The following is a 22,201-nucleotide window of genomic DNA, read 5'->3' on the forward strand; positions in this document are numbered from 1 at the left end:
ATGGCATTGTTTTCATTCAAAATTTGAACATTAAGGTTTCAAAATGTTTTGAGCTTTGACATTTTTGGTTTAAAGCAAAAATAACAAGAGTTATGACACATAATTATCAAACCACTTGGAATAAATCCTCTGAACTTTGTATATAATTAAGTGGAATTTTGCCTTTTTTTGTTTTGTTTTAGACATTTTTCACATTGTTTTGATCCTGGTTTAAATCTGTTTGTGGATTTATACACTTTTATTTTGTTTCTACATGTTTGTTATAAAACATGACAACTATTTTATCTCAATTGTTGTGATTTTTTTCTGCAAAAAAAAAGACAATATTTACCACTAGTAATTAAGTTTAGGACAGTTTCAAGTTAATTGTGGAATTAGTGTGTAATCCAATCAAAAAGGAATCTATCAAAAATAATCTGGGGTTGTTCTAGGAAGATCGATATCGAGCATTGTCACAAAAAAACAGTTTTAGAGACAAATTAGTCAGGCAAATTGCAAATATAGATAGGTCTTTATTTGTCATTGTCACAGGAACAATGACATTAAAAAGTTGAAAAAACGTCTTGAAGGGTAAAGGCTTAATGTTTTTCTGAGTAACCAAAGAATATTAGCATCATCAGCTTCCGTTCAGTAACGTGGTTATTTAAGACAAATTGATCAATGTGTCCATGACTGATCTCAGCAGCCGTACTCCCTATAACGAAATAGAATAAAAAATGTAGATGTGCTTTTCTTGAGTTTGCGTATTTTTACTTTATTTGGACTCTGGTTTCTAATTTTGAATCTGTAGTCTCTGTCAGACTGTACCTGTATTCTCAGCATCAGATGTCGGTTGGCGTGCTCCAGTTTCTTCTGGCGATTCTCCAGCTCTTTGGCTCTCTGTTGTTCCCGTTGCAGCTTGCGGATGTAATCTACTGACGCCTTCAGGATGGTGCCTTTGTTCCAGCGCATGTCTCTAGAAACACGCATACACACCAATAGTCTTTTTTTCCCTTTGTGTGAAATAATTTGATTATCTAACTCCACATAATGCTAAATGGCGGAAGCAGATTCCAAGGTTTAGGGTAGCTTTATATCTGAATATTTTCAATAACTTCTTAAAGCCAGTTTTCTCACACTGCACACATTTGACACAGATAGGTTTGGTTTCACACTAGATTCAAGACGAGTTCACCGTGACATTCATACATCCTGTTGTGATGGGCGATAAGTGTAGTCATGTGGATAAACAGTAACAAACAATCAAATTGGAACAATCTAGTCCATGTTTTAATGGGGGCTGGTTTCTGCTGGACAATCATCTAGCATCCAAATCCTTTGTCAAGTCCAGCGCTAAAGAGTTCCGATTTGTGAACAGCATGGGGAAAAATGGCGGGTTACGTACGGGTCATTGGATTTTGGAATCAGCGTTCCTAGTTCTTTGATTCGATCGTTGATGTTGAACCTTCGTCTTCTTTCAACTACAGAACAACAAAATAGGTAAAATCAGAACAAAAATCAACAATAAAGTATATATATAAAAAAATGAATTGAATTCTCAAACATTTTTATTTCTATCCTTCAACTCACTCAAGTTATGGTTGTCCTTCTTCTGTCTTTCCTTTGCCAGCGCTCTTACCTCAGCTTCTGGAAGAAATGCTTTAATGGATCAATAAAATGAGCAGACCAACAAGCAGCATAGAAACATTTGGACGAGGAGAGTTTTTTTTATTTTTTATATTCCACATCAAAACCATAGTGTCAGACGTACCAACAGGGAAGCCCTCTGGTCTTTGATAGGTGTCAAATTTGCCACAAGATCCAGATTTATCCAACATATGCATTATGGCTGGAGACTGTGACACTATAACACACGGAATATCATATTTTAATCTAAAACTGAGTAAATGAGAGGAGACATTTTCATGGGGAGTGATTGTCACCTGAGTATTCCCTTTTGATGTTGGGTAGGTTTGGAGGGCAGGAGTTGCTTATGGGCAGGCCTTGCTGGGGCATGCCCTGGTTACCGTACATGTCCATGAGGTTTGCAGGCACAGGGATCTGAGTGCAGACAAGCAGCACAGAAACATTAGAATGAGGGTGCAAAAATGTAGACGGAAACGTGCAAATAAATCTGTCATTCAGCCGAGCATTAAAATCCACACCGTGTTTGGCATCTGAAGTCCCGGGTCCATCAGGCCGAGGATCTCATCGCTGTAACTGGACTCCAGACTAATAATGTCGTCAATGACATCATCCATCTGAAACAAAATATAAACAACAAATGTAAGTTAATTTATTCAGCTAGATGCAGACGTGCTTACAGTTAAACCTCACCTCTTTCTCGCAGTTGGAGTTGAGGGTCAGTAAGGCCATAGGGCTGTTGGGGGCGCTGTTGCCTGGCCCTGGCGGCATGCCCCCGTGGTCAGAGGACTGGTTGGGGCAGGGCAAGCTCAGCGCCTGGGAGCCAAGCTTCCCCAGGTATCGTCTCACTTGTTGCTGCTGCGAGCGCTGGATGTGGTACTTGGTCGGGTTCTCTAAGTGAGTCTGGACCTGAAGGAGGAAAGCAGAAAATAAAAAATAAAAAAAGGGTTTGAAAGATGAATGAATGAGATTCCTTTACGACAAAATAAATCAATCACATCACATTAAAGTAGAACATCTCTGACAGCAGATGCTCTGGATTTGCCGTGTAAACTCAGATTTTTTCTTCTTAAAGTTACTCAAAATGTGGCTAAAAGTCATTTAATCTGATCACAATGACTGTGATATATTAGACCAGGAAGAAACTATGAATTTCACAATGAAAAAAATCATTTTTTTGAGACTTTGTTGTGAGTGGTAACCTCTTCGTTTATGGAAAATTTTAATTTCTGAAGCTATTAATCCCCACGCAGAACAAATTATCTAGAAATGGTTCTGAAGGCGGATCAAAAGATTTTGCTCCAATCCCAGACCACAAACTTCACTTAATGTGCCATGTAATTATTAAAGCTGTTAAAATAGTCTAATAATGGTTTAAATTTATAAATTGGTGATAAGCTAATGTTTTAATAAACGTCATATTAGTTTTTAGACGTACCTCACAGGGTTGGTATCCGAGCATCTCAAGCATATTTTCCTTCGATAAAAGTCAAATAAAAAAATAAAAAGTATTGGTATGTTTGATTTGTATTTAGTCCAAAAAAAAAGTGCTGCAGCTTCTCCCTTTTTCTGTTTCCTCTGGAGACTGAGCCAGCAACTCTGACCAGAGACACATCCAGCTCATCTTTTAAAAGCAGGCAAAGTAATTAGCTATGCATGTCAGGGAATCTCGGCGAGCACAATGAGCCTTTTCATTTTTGTGTTGTTTTATGTAAAATCTGTATTTATTCTTTTATGGTGTATCACTTGATGTCAGGATGTGGCAGCAACAGTAGGAGCCTTTGTTGTCTAAGGCCACCTCTTTAACTGAAACTGGCCCGGGGCAGCAGCTCTGCCCTATCCACTTTTTAACCCATGTGGATGCTTGGCGTGTGTTCTCATTCCAGCACGGCACAAAGAGTCTGTTTCGTCTTTGTTTGTCCGCAGAGTGCGTCTCCAGATAAGCACGGACATATGATTTGAGGAAAAAAAAAAAAAAAAAGTGAATCCTGGCTTCTGCGTTTTATTCAAACTGAAGTGTGGGCCTTTAAAAACCGGTTAAAGAGCAGAGCCGCAAAGGTCAAAAGCTTGAGAAAAGCTCTCGGCTGCTTCTAACATTTGCCTCCATGAAAACTCCTTAAGTATGGCATTTGAAAATGTTATGCTTGCCTAACTTGCGTTGACTCAGACAGCAAGTTATTCGGTGACACGTGGATCCTTAGAGAAAAGAAAAAAAATAAGCCGAGCTGGCTTCCACGCCGCTCAACTGTGGACGAACGCTAACAGGCCTGTCTTCCTGCATGCGATTCAGGACCGTGCGATATGAGGCCTTAGATTTTTTTTTTCTTTTTTTTTTATTCTTCTTTAAATCCATTTCCACGAGTCGATTTCACTCAGTGATCCATGTCAAGCATTATTACGCGCTGAAACCTCATGGCCGATTTGTATGGTGAACTTTTACACTGTAATGAAATCGAAATGCGACTGTTCCACCTTCCCGCGTGCCTGTAATGCTCACACTTAACTGAAAACACCCACAGGAGTGTGGTCAAGTTTTATCTGTAGCAACACTGTCAGTAATTCTGACCAAAAAAGATTTGCTTTTGTCTGGAAAAAAATACCATCAATTTATGAAACCGCAGTAGTTTCCTTTATCTTTTTGATTGAGTTTACAACACAATAAAAAGATAAGGATTTCAACATGACGTGATTGAATATGATTTGATACAAAACAGTATTTAAGAAATGTTAGGGTTTAAAGAAGTTAAGATGGAAAGAGGATGAAATGTTGAAAAGATCATGCTTTTGGTGTTTTAAACATGTTCTTGTAGCATTTTTCTCATAATAGAAGACATATATAACATATCTGAAATTAAAACTGCATTTTTCTGATGGATCAGGAGCAGATAAAAACACGCCGGTTTGAAAAGGTTCAGGTTCAGCACCTGCTATGGGCGGGCCAAAGTCTGCCTGCTCCGCTACAATTCTGAAAGATCCAATTGCTGATGAATAGATCCATTAACATCTTCATTTTGCCATCTGACTCTAAACTGTACGGGTGCATAGCTCTTTTTTTCCTAAACTTTATTAACAAATATTGCACTTACAGAATATCAAAAATTGACACTCCACACTGTTTTTTTTTTTGCTACACTCTTGTGATATGCTGTGAGCCAGGGGTCCCCAAACTGCGGCCCGCGGGCCAGATCCGGCCCCCCAAACACTATAAGAGATGCATGATTTTTTTTTTCTCTCAATCTGGACGGTTTTTATTCCCCCCTGCTGCAGTCTGAACTGTGACAGCAGAACATAGACTGTTTATTAGTTTAATTTTTACAATATTTTAGTATTATTCTTTCTGTAAATATTAAAGAAAGGAATTATAAAAAATGTGGCTATGCGTGACTTTCTGGAAAACCATTAATGTTTATGTTTAGACTCACCCTGTGATTGTTACATTTTTTCTGTTAGCCCACAAACCGACCCCTCATCAGAGAAGAAAACAGTTATGCGGTAATCACAAGAAAAAGTTTGGGGACCCCTGCTGTAAGCTAGCTGGAGAGCATGTAAACAAAGGGCTGATGGGAAATTAGCAGAGCTAACTTCTGCGCCACAACTCAAGGGGCAAATTTCTAGTGAGCTCCTTCCTGCTGCTCGGCAGAAAATATGTCTTAAAAAACAACAGAATTTTTTTATTTCAGTCAAAAACTGCATTATCATAGTAAAAACAATTGGTAATGCTTTCATAACAGAAAAACTAAAGTTGGAGTGTGACTTTAATCAGAAAAATAGGCAGGTTTGCATATTTCTGCTTCTAGTAGACGTTCACACCTTGTGTCAGAATAAGAGTGAAAAAAAAGTTCCAATGTTGATTTTTCACAATTTTTGCTTTAGCAAAAATATTTTTTTTTATATTTTTTTTAAAATGTTTGCTGCATTTGGGGAGGGCCTTCAGCTCAAGGAAACGTGCTTTGTGGTCAAACAGATTAGAATGTGGTCATGACTTTTTTTAGGAGCAGATAGATGTCATGTGCTCCAGAGCAGAGATGAAAAGGACCGACTGTTACCAGCAACTCCTTTAAAAGCTGGGGGTCTGCAGGAATTCTTAATGCAATAAAGACAACGGAGATTTAAAAAAAACAACATACCGGTGTGCTTTCATGAAGCTCATCTTCTTCTGAGCTATAAAGATTTTTTTTTTCTTTTAGCCCTGAGCTGTCCTCAATATGCGTGGAGGATTTTCCAGTGAAAAAAATGCAATGACGACAATAATGCGACACACAAAACAATGTAAAAGCATAATACTTGTTATTCTCTGAGCTAGAATGTCTTGAAAATGTTGAGAAAAGACTCGCAACAAAGTACATTTTTTCTTAAGTGTGAAATTCCACTTAATGAAACATTCAAATCACAGATGAATTTAGCTAAATCTGTTAAATAAACACATTATTAACTACTTTAACATGTGCTTCTATTAGTTTTACCTATTGTTATAAAAAAACAGAAAAATCATTTTTTCTTTTAAGAGACCGCTAACTATGCAGAGAAAATCCATAATTGATAAGGAGAGCAGGTTTCACTCCTCAAGTGTACTTTGTGTCCTGGCTCATTCGTCTTCTGAGAAGGAGAAAGAGAACATCTTTGTGTTTTTTTAAAAAAAAGTTGCTCCACTCAGAGCCTCAGGTCACGACGGGCTGAAGCAAAGCTGTCGTGCCGAATTGCAGTTAGCCGAAGAGTTTTACAGTTCCCATCTGTGGAGAAGTGTTTTAAAACAACCGCAAACTACGTTCGAGTTGTCAAAGCCATTGCGTTTGTGATGGAGAACTTTTTGCAGGACAAAAAGCTGCTTCAGAGCCACTCGCTGCTTCACGTATACAGATGCGGCCGCTCTGAGGACGCTCATGTGAGCTACGTTAACATACCCATGTCCTCCAGGTAGGTTGTAAATTCTCATCACACGGTTGCAAACATCCATGGTTGAAGAAAAGGCCCGACTGCAGGGCTTTGGTAACTCATTGACAAAAAAAAATGTTGTGTCAAGGAATACAATTTACTCCCACAGACTGAAAACAATTATTTAGCTCTTTGTTTCTGCTTTGACTCATTGTTAAAATGACCTTTATAACATCAAATAAATTCATTATTTTTTTCAGCATCTTTTCCATAAAAACACTAAAGTCATGAATAATTCCCCTAATTCCTAAAAAACTTGATAATATTCACGTTTTAGCAGTGGAACTGGGACAGCAGTGGTGATAGGGAATTCTGGGTAAAGCTGTTTGCATTAGTGTGAGCACATTTTGACAGGAGAAATTCATTTTTTAGCCTTTTTCTTTGGTTTGTCTGTTCAGGCAGGACTAAAAGAGCAATTATATGATCATAAAATCGTAATTTTTTTACCAAACATTGTATTGGCCACTAATATTGGCCAAAACATAATGTTTTTCCGTTGATCTTAACAGTAAGGGTTGAACCACAAAGAATTTTGGGATTTCTGGAATAACTCAAATCATCCATTTCATTTGGTTAATCCTTTAACACCTGAGGTGTCGATTGTGATGCTTAAACATAACATTTTTAACACATTGTTGTCCCTTTTTTAACCATTAACACAATCAGCGTCATCCCAGTATATTCTAAAGGAGAAAAGCGGCTTGTGTGAGCCGCTTTTCTCCTTTAGAATATACTGGAATGACGCTGATTGTGTTAACGGTTTAAGAGTTACAGAAAGAACATAAACACTGGAGCTCTGGTGTTAAAAGGTTAATGTGTCATAAAGATATTTTTAAAATTTTCTGCAGAAAAAACTTTAGACATTTTGAATAGTGGCTCCACATACTGTATTTTTACATTGAAACTATATTTTTTTGAACAAAGACAAGAAGTTAAAAGTGACTTCCAACAATTTATTTTTAGAAAAATCATATAAATATGACAAATAATTTAATATTCTAATTAAAAAAAACAGAATTCTCATTTTTACTGTGATTTTTAATGTTATTTTTTCTGTTACTGTCTTCCATGATGACACTTTGTTGGTCATCAGGTTTCTGTTTTAAACTAAAGTCTTGAAGCTTTAAATGATTTTTGGCAAATTTATAAGGGAGACTCAATTGATTTAATGTCAGTAAAAAAACAGGTTTCTTTTAATTTTATGTTTGATTTATCACAGTCAGTCATGTTGTTTGTTGTTCTACTTGTGTGTAACTTCTATTTGTCCACTTCCTGTTACTTTTACGCTCCGATTTAGTTCTGGTTTGATGTGTTGTGTTTGCAGCTTTAGACCCACTCAAATGAAAGTCATGTTTTTAATGTTTTTTTTATGATATATTCTTGTATTATGAAAATTAAGCTTAAAATTGCATTTCAGAGTATTTCTTCATTAAAATTTCTTCATTAAAACTAACCTAGATTCAACTGGATAGCTCCAATATTAGGTTTGGGGCGTGAGGGATCAAAGAAGGAAGTTAAGGGGCGGGGTTGCTCCACGCCACAAAACTCAGAGGTGATTTTCTAATGTACTACCCGCATAATCATAATCATAATCAAAATTAATATGGGAACACTTTTAAAACTGACTGTAAGATAACCGAATTGGGTTTTTAAGTGTGCCGTGTTTGTGCTAAAAAGCTGCATGTAAAATTTTAGTAAAACATTGATAATATGCTACAGCTTCAGTTAAATCTTTCAGTTTAATTGGATAAAAAACTAGGTTTATATGAAGAGGTCACACCCAGCCAGGGACAACATTAGATTAGATACACCACTGTGCCAAAATATTCACCGATCCTTTCAAAGAATTGAACTTTGGTGTTGCTATCCTCTCTATGACCACAGAGAAATAAACTCATGAACCCAGACTGCTTCTACAAGCCTTTCAGGGAGGAGGTGGTTCAGTCATTACATTTTCACACTGTTTTAAGTGTTAGAAATAAATAGAAAGTAGTTGGGAATGACAGTAACGTGGGTCACAGAGCGGTATGTCATGAAGGTGTGCAGAGCTCACCAAAGTGGATCCTCTCCAAACTTCATGTAGTGAGAAGATGTTTTCGAGGCTGAGCAGCTTCATCCAATGCAAACATTTGTTTGCAAATGTTTGCATTAGGGCTGCTACGATTAGTCGACTAATCGACTAATTTAAAAGTCGATTAGTCGTTACTTTATATTATATGGAGTCCTAGTGTAGTAAAATTAAAAGTTATAATGGCATTATGCAAGCTTTTTGGACTATTTTGGCATTTTTTAAAGGTTTTTAAGGCTAATTTGATGTTTAGCTAATATTTCAGCTACATGCTAGCTATTTTGGCTAATTCAGTTTTTTTTTTTATTTTTAAGTTTTTAAGGCTATTTTGGAGTTAAGCTCATATTTTAGCTACATGCTAGCTATTTTGGCTAATAAAGAAGTTTTTCAGTTTTTTAGACTAATTATGAGTTTAGCTAATATTTCAGCTGAATGCTAGCTATTTTGGCTAACTTAGGCTTATTTCAGTTTTTAGGCTAATTTGGCATTTTAACTAATATTTTAGCTAGCTATCAGCTTCAGCAATTTTAGCTATTAGCTTCAGCGATTTCAGCTATCAGCTTTAGCATCTTCAGCGCCTAAATTCAGTTTTAGTTAGTTTAAAGCTAATGATGGTTAAGATGTGTGTTTTACATCCACTTTGTGCATGACCCGGTTAGTCGACTAATCGGAAAAAATTATTGGTGATTAGTCGACTACTAAAATAACCGTTTGTGGCAGCACTAGTGTGCATTAGTGTCCACTAACTGCTTATTGTTTTTTTTTTTTTTTTTTTTGCAACTCCAATATTAAACAGACACCCATAGTTGAAGAATGCTTATGCACAAATACCAAAAAAAAAACATCTCGCAGATTCCCTCTGAACGGTCAATGTCCTTTAGAGTTAAGCTAAAGTAAGGTTTATTTACATGTTCTGCTGGACAACCGGTCATTAGTGTTAAAGAAGTGTTTTTTTTTTATTCTTTAGAATCAAAAGCTTCCTCTCACATTTTTTTTCCGTCTTTTAACACTCCAGAATAATTTGATGCATAGTTCCCTACATCTGTCCAGTGCCTCTTGATGGAACACAGTCTGCACACAGGAGGATTTGGGATCTGTTACTGAGATCAGAGCATTGGGGAGAATGAATGAAACTGTCAAGATCTCACAGCTGTGAGAAGTCATCCTCCATGTTTACAAGAAATATGTACCTGACATCAAACATTTTACAATTCACCAGTGCAATAAATGAGAAGAAAGCAAAGTTCATACAGACATGAGTGAGCCAGTTTGATGTAGAAGAATGTGACTGGTCTGTACAAAGTCCTAATCTCAAACCCGATTAAACACCTTTGGGATAAATTGGTGTTCTAACACTTTCAGAAACTCTTCCCAGAAGACTTCCTGTTGCAGCTTCAAAGGGCAGTCCATCATCATATAAAATGCAACAAACTGGAAGCCACTTATATATTTAAAGGCTTGTTGATACTTTCATGTTTTCATTTCCCTGTAATTCCAATTTGTGAAATCTGCAAATCTGCAAAAAGTTTTTTTGCAGATTTGCTGTTTTCCTGACGCACATCTGTGTTTTCAAGTCACTTTTCCCATCATTCCAATACAACAGAGTTTTTCTAAGTGTGCATTTTCCCTGAAAGACATCAACCAATTGATGCAATTTGCACTAAAATATGAACAAAACGCACAGTTTTTAAATAATAAAAAAAGGATGTTTTTGTCCAGATTCCATGTTGTTTCTTTCTCTTATGAGGTTGGGCTTCCCAAAACGCTTCAAGAGTCTGCTCCTAATCCGGCCCATCGGTCAAGTTTTAGAACGCCTTGTGTCCCATGAGCCAAAAATGTTGCCCATCTGTGGTACTGATCAACAATAAAAGCGGATCAAGACATCAATGATCCCATAAAAAAGTAAATTACTCCAACTTTTAACAGCAAAATCACTAATTTCTGACATATGTCCATAAAATTTGCACACTTGCATTTATAAGTTGCTTTTTTTTAATTATTCTTTTTTTAACTTGTGTTCTACTCCTTGACGCCAATCGATACAAACAGGCATCAAATCTTTTCTACTTGAAAGCAAAAACATCACTACATTTTTTTTAAAAATAATTGCATAAACAAAAGTGTCAATGGGTTAAGGAAATCCCACCCATAGAGTTCTCCCTTCTATTCATAACAATTCAATTTAACCCAATTTTCTGTTTTTAAATCTACAAAACAAACTTGTAGCAACCTGAGCTGCAACATGCAGTTTGTACATTTATGACCCTGTCAGCTTCCGTAGTCTTTCAGTTTGTTTCGCCAACTCATAATCTGGTTAGTTTAGAGCTGATCATTTACTGTAACCATCCGCCATTACGAGCTGCACAGTAATTAAGAAACAAATCTGTCTCAATCATTTAAGCTGTACCTGCAGGGATGGGCCAGTAATATGTCTGATTGTTAACGAATTCTTCTACTTTTTGTAAATAGGACAGAAGACTAATTGAATCCACTGACTCTGTCTGTTTGCTTCTAGTTTGTGTGTTTCATTCTTCCTCACATCTGAAAGCTGACTAAATATAGAAACTAAAAAAAAAGGGAAAATTCTACAAGGGATTATTGAAGGCGCCCCCACACAGCCCCCCCTCAATCTGAGTCCTAAAATAGAAGTAAAAAAGGGCATTAAGAGTATTATGTGCACCAGATAAAGTAAAGCTGTCCTAATTTAAATAAACAACGAATGTAAGAATCATGTATCTCTGCAGCTTTAAATGACAATATTTAAATATTTGGTTGTTTTATGAGTACATTTATGCATCAATTTAATCCTAAATAGTGTATTAGTTTCCCTGTAGCAATAGTTATAACAGCAAATATGCCACGTATTTTATTCTTTGTTGTCAAGTTTTTTTTGTAAATGAATTAATTCTCAGATGTCAAAGAAACACTAGGAAAGTACATTTCAGGAATCTTCATTTTTACTTTGTCTTAAGAAAAAATGTGCAGCGGAGCTGTTTTTTTTTTCTTTCTTGTCCTCAGGGATTTCCTAAATTATCACACATAATTGAATGATCTCACAGCTCCAAGTGACTTCATTGAAGCTCCTTAAAGGCCACAGACCTCGGGGTGGAACATCCTGGCCTCGTCAATACCGCTTTTGTCCGGACGAGAAAATGTTGAATGTGAGAGATTTTCCTCCTATTTAGGTGGAAAGAGATTCTGTTCACGGTTTGTTTAGAAAGTGGACAGTCAGAGCAGAACTCTTCAGAGACTGTACATAAAGGAGCATATGAGGGGTCCAGACATTGTGGCGTCCAGAGCTGATTCCGTGTTCCGACATATAGTGCGCTGCATGTCGAACTGTTTCTGTTCAGTTCCGTTTATCTGCTTCTTAAAAAAAGGGGGTCTGCGACTGAGAAAAATAAAAGGATAATAAATGGGAGTTCTGACAGGGTGATATGGCCGGCAGCAAAGGGCTTGAACTTTACTTGGTAAAAACTTCACTAGATGAGCTCTTCCTAAAACACACTGTTTGGAAAAGAGACATCAACTTCTAACTCTCAGCAACGGCGGCCACAGCAAACAAGGCGGCTTGTTGTTTCCCCAGCTCGTTTTTAGCCTCCACCAGGCCAGAGGGCATCAGCAACATAACCCAGAACCATTCAGAAACTCCGCAGAAACAAGCACAAAGCGTCCTGCTGTACTCAAACAGGGCATAGGGCGAGCACAGAATGACAAACAGTGATTTGTATTTTTCTTTTTTTTTTTTTGAATGCTACAGGCATTCCATGATGCTTTTACCAGGATACATTAACAAGACTGCCCCCATTTGCAATGCAAACTAGAAGAATGGGCCACTTTGTCTCACAGTTAAGCTGCTAATGTGTTTAGCAGAACTCGCAGACAACAACTGTGATGCTAATGTGAGCAGCAGCAGCAGCATCTCAGCAACGTGTGGCCCTCTCCTCCTTTGACCTGTGGTCACGCTGTTGTGCACAAGCATGTTAAATTGACACTTCAGGGTGAAAAAGTGCATAAAATGCGCCTTTACATTATCCAGATTGGTTTAGAATCGCATAGGCTAAATGGTGCTTAATAAGCTATAGCTACATATATATCGTAGTCCGATTTAAAATGATTTGCATGTAGTGATTTGTTGTTGATTACTATACTGCACAATACAGGCAACAAATACATATATATATATTATATTTATAATATATTTGATGTGTGTTGAAAAAAAAAAGCAGGATTATAGGTGTGAATGGTGTTCGGTGTAAATGAAGTATTATGATAGTTGTTCAGATGCAACTTGCTTAAATGTAACTTATATATGATTTGTTTATTCTTTATTATGCAGTTTTGTTTCGGCTGCTGCGACTTACAGTCCAAAAATATGGTAATAAATAATTTCCATTTCACTAAAAGGTTTTATCTTAAAGGGGCCATAACATGATTTTCTTATGCCTTTCAGAGTGAACTATTTCCATATATATATGATTATATATATGGCCACAAACAGTGTGTGAATGGGTGAATGTGTCAGTGGAGGAAGGTAGAAATTGCTATATAAGAATACGCCATTTACCATATATTACCTTTGGAACCTAAATAACATTTTTTTATAGTTTAATAGTTATTTTCGTGAGTTTTTTTCCCTAGATGAAGATGCTAGTGCTGAAAGCTGAGGAGGCTGAAATTGATAGCTAAAAATGCTGAAGCTGATAACCAGGTAAAATTTTACCTAAATGCCAAATTAGCCTAAATAACAAAAACAAAAAAAATTAGGCTGGCAAAAACTGCTAACGTGTAGCTGAAAAAATAGCTAAACTTAAAAAAAATCCTAAAAAAACTGAAAAATAGTTAAAAAGAGCAGAACAGCTAGCATTTAAATGTTACCCAAACTCCAAAACAGTCTAAAAAACTTAAAAAGAATAGCCTAATTTAGCTAAAACAGCTAGCATGTAGCTGAAATATTTGCTAAACTCCAAAATAGCCTAAAAATCGCCATGCCAAATGCCAAATTAGTCCAAAAAGCTAGAAGATTGCCAATTTAAAAAACCTTAAAACTGTAACTTTTTAACATTTTTTTGAAAAATAAAAATGCAGTAATATTATTCCAGAATAAATCAACTTAAACTTTAAATAACTTTCAATATTTTACTCTCTATAAAAATATATTTTGTCGAAATCATACAAGTTAGAAATGAGCACAAGATAACATCGGGACATTAATAACAATAAAATAAAATGATCTGGAGGGCCAGATAGAATTACCCGGTGGGCCGGATGCGGCCCCCGGTCCTTGTCTTTGACACGTGATATATGGTATTGTGCATTTAAAATGAAAGTTTTTTTCTGATCACCGCTAGCTCCGTGGGGAAATTAAGTGTTGGTGTTAGACTGGAGGCGGTGCTGGCAGACCAGACTCTTCCTGAAAGGGCCGTCCTCACTCTGTGACATCAGCACGTGAAAACCTGCTTGTTTTTGTGGGTATGGGAGGGGCTAGTGTTGAGAGCGCAGGTTTTTAGAGGATTACTCAGAAAAGTGTGAATTCATCAGGGTTCTTTTTAGTGAGGAATGAATAGTATAATACACTTAAAAGCTCAAAAAGTTTATATTTCCTGGTATTGCCCCTTTAAATGATACTCCTAATGACCCATGTCAACATAGGAGGCGGGCATCTAATAGTAAAACGGCTCAGTTTGATTGGTCAACAATGGGAAGGGATCCATCTGATTGGCAAAATGGACAAAGGGCTTTAATTGATTCAAGCTGCCATAACATTGTTTTAGCAGAAACATTTAAGGTTGCCATTAACTACGGTTTACTTTTTCAATAAATCTATCCAACAGGGTGATATCGCGATCTTGATGAATTTGCGATTTATTGTGCAGGCCAATATATAATGCTTTTAAATTTATAATTGTTTTTGTAATCATGTGTTATGGGGATTGTATAATCTTGTAGAAAAACAAAACACAAAAAACAAACAGTAGCCTACAGAGGAAAATAAAGAATCAGGATTTTTGAAAACTCTTTCAGGAAGTTACCCTACACACATTTCAAAGCACTGCTTTTTTTTTCTTTTAAATATGCCATGGAATTAAGGCAGTGGGGGCTAATTACAGGCATTCTTGACTGAATTAGCGTTTGGTGTGTGGTAAGGCTGTGCCCGCCTTTGTCTTGATCCCTAAACTGATCCCATACTTATTCCCCAGAAGGTTAGAGGTCACTTGGTTAATTAAGGGCCCAATCAGTCTTTAGATAAACTCATCTGAGCTTAATGTTTGCACTTTCTGAGGTCCAGCATCTCTGCCTGGTACCCTTGAGCTTTGTGTGTACTCTGCTAATCTATCAACAGACAGGGGAGCAGGTTAACCCAGCTCAGTAGCGCCAAGCTGGACTGGCCTTTTCATTTGAGGACTTCAGTCAAAAAAGAATGTCCGTAAGCTCTGGCCAGAGCAGAGAAATGGCTCTAATTTGATGTATTTTACAGAGAGTGAGGGTTCAGGGTGGGGGCGTCCTAAACCTCTCAAAGAGCAGCAGATTAGAGTGAGTAAGTAATGTTTATGCTGCATTGGGGGCGGGCGGAGGGTTCTCTCAATGGATATACTGTATTTGTGTGTCACTGCTTGACCCGTAATGCTCATCCACGTTGATGAAAGTCCAGCTAAGCAGGAAATCTCCAAATTAAATCATCTTTCTAAGCTCACATTTGGTTAAAAACCTTTGAAATATTGGATTTTGCTTGATTTCAAAAGTACGTCTAAAGTCCATTTCTGTTTTTTAAAGATTTAGGTGAAAAATTGACCTTTAGAGGGGAAGTTAAGAGGTAATACAATAAATAAAACCGGTTTATTTAGGTTCTCTCTACTTCATAACCACTAATTCCCAAAGGAGATGTTGCTACATTTTTCTTGAAACACCAGCTGAAGGAAAAGTATCTTTAGTTTTCAGAAGGTCATTTTCTAGAAGGATTTTGCTGGAAATCCGTTGTTATGAACACTTGTTTGTGCCATCAGTTATTTCATAACAATACAAACAAGGAATAAAAAGCTTTAAATTGTGCAAATTAGAGCCCTAAATTCAATTAAAACTGGATTTCCTTTGAACATATAACTGCCATTACATGATTACAAAAACAAAAGTTTATCACAATTTTTTGTTTATACAATCCTGGAGGAGGTTTATTATCAAATAAAGAGGCAGTATTTCATAAAGATACTTAATATTTTCCATTTTGTCCTTTTAATATACTAAAAAGGACATATTTTTCACTGATAATAAAATGCAAAACAGAGCATAGCAGTAAAGTGCGTATAAAAATTGCACTATAGGTTACGACTATTGAAAGATTTTAAAAATGCAAAAATGTTTTTCTTTTAAAGCTCTTCTTTTCTTGTCACAGTCATAAACTCTACTATTTGACTTTAATGGGTCAGAAAGGAAACAAAATAAAGAAGTATAATTGGGATTCCAAAGGTATCAAAGAACTCTACAAAAGTCAGAAACATGTGGTGTGTAAATGCATATTTGTTAAAGCTTTCATTGATAGTCCAGCCTTCTGTCTGTCTGGCTGCAAAAACGAGGCTAAAGCTAAACCTGTGTCGATTGAGTTTTTAAAGATTGTGTGCATATCTGAGTTTGAAAATCTCATCATAAATTGAACTTATAAATATTTAACTAAAAACAGAGCTATACGTATTCTTTTTCCTGTATTTTATTAGTGAAAAGCAAACAGATTTTGAGCAGGATTATGCAAGACGGCCTGAAAACTCTGCAAACAATAACTTGTTCTTAAACAAGCTTGTATAAGATGCTTAAAATGAACCACTTAAAAAAAAAAAAAACTTTTAAAGCTTCCATAACAAGCAACACATTAATTTTCATAGGAGGAAATGGTCAACATACCAGGACTTACACAACTACACCTCATTTTCATCAATATTTGACTTTTTTAAAAACAGGAACACATGCAGAAGACAAACGGCAGCACTTACCAAACTGTGGAAATCTACCGTCAAACTCAACGCCTTGTTACTCGCACAGGAAACCTTAACGGTCTCCTGTCCTTCGTACTGCCAGGGGAATCAAAGCTATGAAAAGATGTGAATGTAGCTGAGCAAATAGGATTACAAATGGCTCAATCCAAATGGCTGGAAGCACAGCATGCATTAAAGAGGAATTCTCTCAGGAAAGATAATCCCCATATACGCATTTTAACACACTTCACTCACCCCTGCGTGGCTTCTATTTTTTTTACACTCAGTCATAGTAGAGCTATGATTGCCCGACTGTCTACAAACGAGTCACCCGGACCTATAAATACAGCCGGAGCGCTCAGACTGCTGCAATGACACATTCAGCGATGGAAACTTTGGAGGGAAACAGACGGCTAATTAACCTCCTCCTTCCTCCTTGCCTTCAGCAGGTGGGAGCTCCGCCCGCTTACCTTGAGCACCTCCATGGGGACCTGCGCGGAAGGCGACGAACCGGTCGGCACGCTGACATTGATGGCGGGGGTCTGGGTGGCGGTGGTCTGTGGGAAGTGAGAGGACTGCTGCCGCTGCTGCTCCCGCCGCTCCTGTTCCTGAAGCTGCTCCCTCATCAGCTGCTGTCGTAGCAGGATGCGTGATGTCATGGCGGAGGAGCTCAGCGGGGGCTTGGAGGAGCTGTGTTGGTCTGGGCTGCAACGGGTGGAGGGGGGGTTGGCAGGTGAACGATCAGAAGGGTAGAGAGAGGAGGCCGAAGCAGTGGGCAAAAGGGTACATCGGGGTCAAGCGGGGAGCCAGAGGTCACAGAGAGACAAGAGAGAATGAAGAGATGTTAAATATGACATAAATTGATGATCATAAATACATATACAGCTGCAACATTTACTCAAATGACTGATTTATATTGCTATTTTGATATTTCTGTCGTCATAGTTGACATTTTTTTTATTAAATTTGATTAAATTTGATTAAAAAAGACAATATGGAAAATAAAACGGGTGTATTTTTACACAAGAATCAGCCTATAGCCACAGAAATATTTTGTTTTACATGCATAAATTAAAACTTCAGACAAGCTGCCATTTAAATGTAGCACAAAGAGGAAGACAAAAAGAAAAGGCGCCTCAGTTTTCCCACTCTTAAATTTAGAAATCCACTACCCCGCCGGAGCCCTGCAGTCCTAAAATAGAGAGACTCTGCTGAAGCAGAAGTTGTCGGGATGAAGCCTCGGCGGAGTGAGTGATCCTTTTGAAACAACCCAGTAAAACGTCTGGCTAATCCAGCTGTGCAGTAATCGCACTAATTAGCCCGCGCAGTCAAACACAGGCTCGGTCTGAGGCGCACTCACTGGGTGTTGAGCCTTTAGCATACCATCATTCTCTCCATGACACCGCATGAAGCTTCATGGTCTGATACCACACAGACTGAGGCTTGAACCCCCATACCTGCCTTCCACATCCACGACCAGCGCATTTAATGTCAAGGAGTAAGACCTTTAAAGGGAAACAAAGAAGTGGGCTTTAGCGGGAGTTTGAGCTCCTCAATTTGACAACTTTTTTCCTGAAGGTTCCTTTGTACTTCACCCACCACATGGAATTGGGTTTAGTGTTCATGCAATATAATTCCCCCTGTCTGTGTGACTTTGAAGGATTTTCTTTCCTTTCATCCTGGAAAATTTCAAACAAAAAGTCACTGGATCTAATGTTAAAGTCTTCACTTGGACTCCAAGGATCAAGGCTTTCCTTTTTACTTTCATAATCTGCTTCACTGTATGTGTTGTTACAAATTTACCTTTGTTTTACCTTCTAAAATAAGTTAGATATTTAAAAATTTAATACAAAAAATAACTTTTTTTGTTTGGACAAACCACTGTGCATAACATACTCAGCGTTTACTACATCAATGTAACTATCTACAGCATGGATCTATTTGTTGTAGAGCAGGGAGCTTGTGGCCTGGCTTCTACATTTGTTCATCTGCCCCTGATTCCCACCAATTTGAATCCAGAAATACTCCGAAATGCAGTTTTAAACTTAATTTTTGTCCTCCATCATTAGAAAAATGCCACTAGAAAATGTTAAAAACACCAATAACACAATTGTCATCAGAGTTGCTCTTAAAACGATCTAAAATTACAAATATAAAACAATAATCTATGTAAAAATCAGTCTGACCAACACAGCAAATAAAGAAAGTGACAAAACTCCCATTACATGCATTTCTTGCACATTAGCACATGGATAATTTACCTTCAAGAGTTTTTCGTGACGGGGATTATTGTAATAGGAAATAAGATTTAAGAGTAAAAAAGTTAAAAAATAAAGATGTGCATTGTGGTTATAGATCAGAGACAGTGCCTGAGTCATGAGGTGTGCCTCAGGGTTCCGTTCTTAGACCTATGCTGTTCCAGCTGTACACGTTCCCTCTGGGTTGGAGCAAGCAGACAATTGACGTTTCACATTATGCTGACGACTCTCAAAATTTACACAGCTCTCTTAAAGAGGGTCCATGATCCATTAGATTCACTGTTATTAAGTTATTGTTTTCAGGAACCAAAAAAAAGGTGAGAGTTACAGATGGACTTAGCTCCAGAGATGAAAAGTTTGAAATGTTAGCATCATAATCGACTGAAATTCCAGCACTATGATGTTGAATAAATGACCTTTTTGTTCTTTCTATCAAAGAGCACGACTCAGAGGGGTTAACTCAAACCTTTACCTCCAGCACATTAGACCTCATAAATCTAGCCTTTGAGCAAATGTTAGAGAGCAGCAGCAGTTCATCCAGAAAGCTGTAGCCAGAGCTTTAACCGGAAGCAGAATAAAATATCCTCAGCCAGTCAGTAAGACCTGCCGAAAGCAGTCAGCTGATACAACCTAAAGTCACAACCAAAGACGGTAAAATTCCTTTTAGCTACTATGATGCACTCAGATGTAATCAGCTTCCCAATGAGCTCAATTGTTAGACAACTGTTTAAATGAAAGCAAAAAAAGTGCTGTATTCTGGTACTTTTGTATTAGATGCTGTATTTTATTCTCCCCTTTTATAAAATAATGACTTTTATTTTGTTAAATATAAATATTTTTTTCACGTTAATGTTTCTTTTTTCAGCCCTGCTGTTTTTGTGGTGCACTTTGAATTGTCTTTGTGTACATAAACTGCTGCACAAATAAAGCTGTCTTGCCTTTCCTGTATGACTGTATTTGTTCAGTCTTCATGCAGACATTTGAGAAAAACATCTAACATCTGCAATTGGATGAACACATGGGTTTATTTACTTCTACCCCAAGCTACACTCTAGTTTAAGACGTTTGTAAAGAGTGTTGTGCACAAATATAATACTCTTGTCCTCACTTTTACCTTTCAAAGTAAAAGACTGGCAGCAAATTTTCACTCAGACCAGTCATTTCCCACATTAGTCTGGATCAGGAGAGCTGTTTTCCATGTTTAGTAAAACGACAGGGCAGGGTTTGGAGCTCCTGAACAGTTACATTAGAAAATGATACAAACTCAAATAAAAGATATATTATATATATCAGGTGTCTCATAAGATACGTAGGAAAAACAAACATTTCTTGACATAAACTAATTTTATTTATATAATATGTTCTCTAAGACTGCCATTTTGCTCCTTTTTCAAATACATTCTGTGGGATTTCTGAAATATAAAGGAATACATGTTAGAACCAAATATGTATGAAATGTATTATGTCGCCCATGTATGGAGACTCAAAGGACACCCTGTATTTTAGGAGAAAATAGTGAATTTTTCCAGTTGTTTTCTTACGTATTATTTAATTAAGGAAAGTTTCACCCTATTTTTAGTTTAGTTAAAGAGCACTTTCACCAGGCTGCTTATTTCAACCCCTTTGACGGATGTTCAATAGATTCAGATCAAGGCTGACATAAGAATAGTTCAAAATTTGCCAATATTTTGTTCTAAGTCAGCCAGTCTTGTATGTTAACTGTGCATGTTTTTGGTCATCATCCTTGTGAAAGAAACTGCCCTTTGCTCTAACATGTCCCTGTGGTCACATCCTTTTCGCCCTTTGCAGGGAGATCCATCAATATAGGTTTTTTTTTTTTTTTAATGATGGCAAAGTTTGATTTTTTTTTTTTTATTCTATAAGTAATACACTTTTTCAGTCACTGTTTCTGTTTGACTGCCTTTTACTTGTTTTTACATTAATGTTATTCTTACCTATGCTGTTTTACTCATTTTATCCAGTTGTATTACATTTTTATTGCACTTTAATTATGTCTTATAAAGCACTTTGTGGTTTTGACAAGTGAAAAGTGCTAATTGAATAAATGTATTCTTCATCATTTTTCTGAATCGTGGGGTTTTAACAAGTGTTCACACGTGCATTTGTCTCAATTCTCTTCAAATTAACTTACTACACTTGATATAAGATACAATGACATATAAGTACTTGTTTTGAGGAAATATGTACTTGTGTTTCCCTTAAGAAAATACATCTATCAAATAAAAGAAGTAAAAAAAGTGCTTCCCTTTTGTGTTGTTTTATTAGCTGTGATAATATGCAACTCCAATAACTTTTAATGCATTTTTAATATACTAATTTAATACATTACTTGTTTCATTTTGCATATAAATCAAATAGGCCTCTAACATTGAAGTCTTGGATAAAGTACTGCATTAAGGGGGACATTTTATGTTGGTGAATCAGATTGATTAGCGCTCTCTTCTGGACATGACAGGAAAAGCAATACACCTTTAAATGTTTATGGTTGTAAAAAATATACACTTATTATTACTAAGAACTTTTATAGTACATTGTATTTATATTAGGGAAATATTTCTCAAAACATGGTATGTTATAAACAAATATTTTAAAATACTATTGTCACCTAGTAAAGTTGAGAAAGTCTATTCTTTAGGATCTAATCCATTTTCATGGACTATGTATTTATTCTTAATACAGAACATTATGACATTTTTGTTGTTGAAAACGCACAAATGTAGCAAAAATACACATATGTATTTCCCTGATAAATGCATGAAATCTGAGTTTTGATCATTTATACAGTGGAAGAGCATGAATAATCCGAAATTTTCCTTCCTTTTCCCTTTTTTTGCCAGAAGGACGACTGAACCACATGAAAAGCTCTTTTGTCCATTTCTAACCTTTTAACTCTTGTGTGTGCGCACAGCTACTATCATGTTTGTGTGTATTAAAAAAAAAAAAAAACAGCAACAACAATGGCAGTACAGTTTTAAAAAGACCCGCCCACCACAAGCCATGATTTGTGGGATTGTTCTCCCAGAGCTCCTTCATCATGTCCACCATTAGCTAAACAATGTGTGTGATGGGAGACTTCACTGATGTACGCCACGCGGTTCTGCATCAAGGATTAAAACAAGGTAAGCAGGCACGTTTGACGGAGTTTGATCAGCCAGAACAAAAAAAAGGAAAATTAGAGTTTGTGATTATACATCTGGTAATCGCTCTTAGATGTATGAATAACCCCAAAATTTCCTTTTAATACTTTATAGTAGGGCTGGGCGATATGGCAAAAAAATAAAATCACGATTTTTTTAATTTTATTTCACGATTTCGATTTTATCACGATATTTTTA

At 36.8% G+C, this 22,201-nt stretch overlaps 1 protein-coding gene across 5 annotated transcripts in view; it reads right to left on the bottom strand.

Moving 5' to 3' along the window:
* The window catches only part of mitfb (melanocyte inducing transcription factor b), a 38,925-nt gene that overhangs the window by 4,512 nt on the left and 12,212 nt on the right, over positions 1-22,201 (bottom strand). For 2 of the 5 annotated variants that reach the window (XM_024293519.2, XM_036212812.1), the window contains exons 2-9: positions 17,058-17,292; positions 2,317-2,532; positions 2,145-2,240; positions 1,923-2,040; positions 1,751-1,843; positions 1,570-1,623; positions 1,385-1,460; positions 808-955 (exon numbers count right to left, since the gene is read on the bottom strand). In XM_024293519.2, coding sequence (XP_024149287.1) covers positions 808-955; positions 1,385-1,460; positions 1,570-1,623; positions 1,751-1,843; positions 1,923-2,040; positions 2,145-2,240; positions 2,317-2,532; positions 17,058-17,292 — 1,036 coding nt within the window. Of the gene's footprint in view, positions 1-807; positions 956-1,384; positions 1,461-1,569; positions 1,627-1,750; positions 1,844-1,922; positions 2,041-2,144; positions 2,241-2,316; positions 2,533-3,061; positions 3,147-17,057; positions 17,293-22,201 lie in introns of those variants that run through there. The other 3 variants (XM_024293518.2, XM_024293520.2, XM_024293521.2) reach the window with 2 other exon arrangements.

This window comes from Oryzias melastigma, linkage group LG7, assembly GCF_002922805.2.
Source record: "Oryzias melastigma strain HK-1 linkage group LG7, ASM292280v2, whole genome shotgun sequence".
Taxonomy (NCBI): domain Eukaryota; kingdom Metazoa; phylum Chordata; class Actinopteri; order Beloniformes; family Adrianichthyidae; genus Oryzias; species Oryzias melastigma.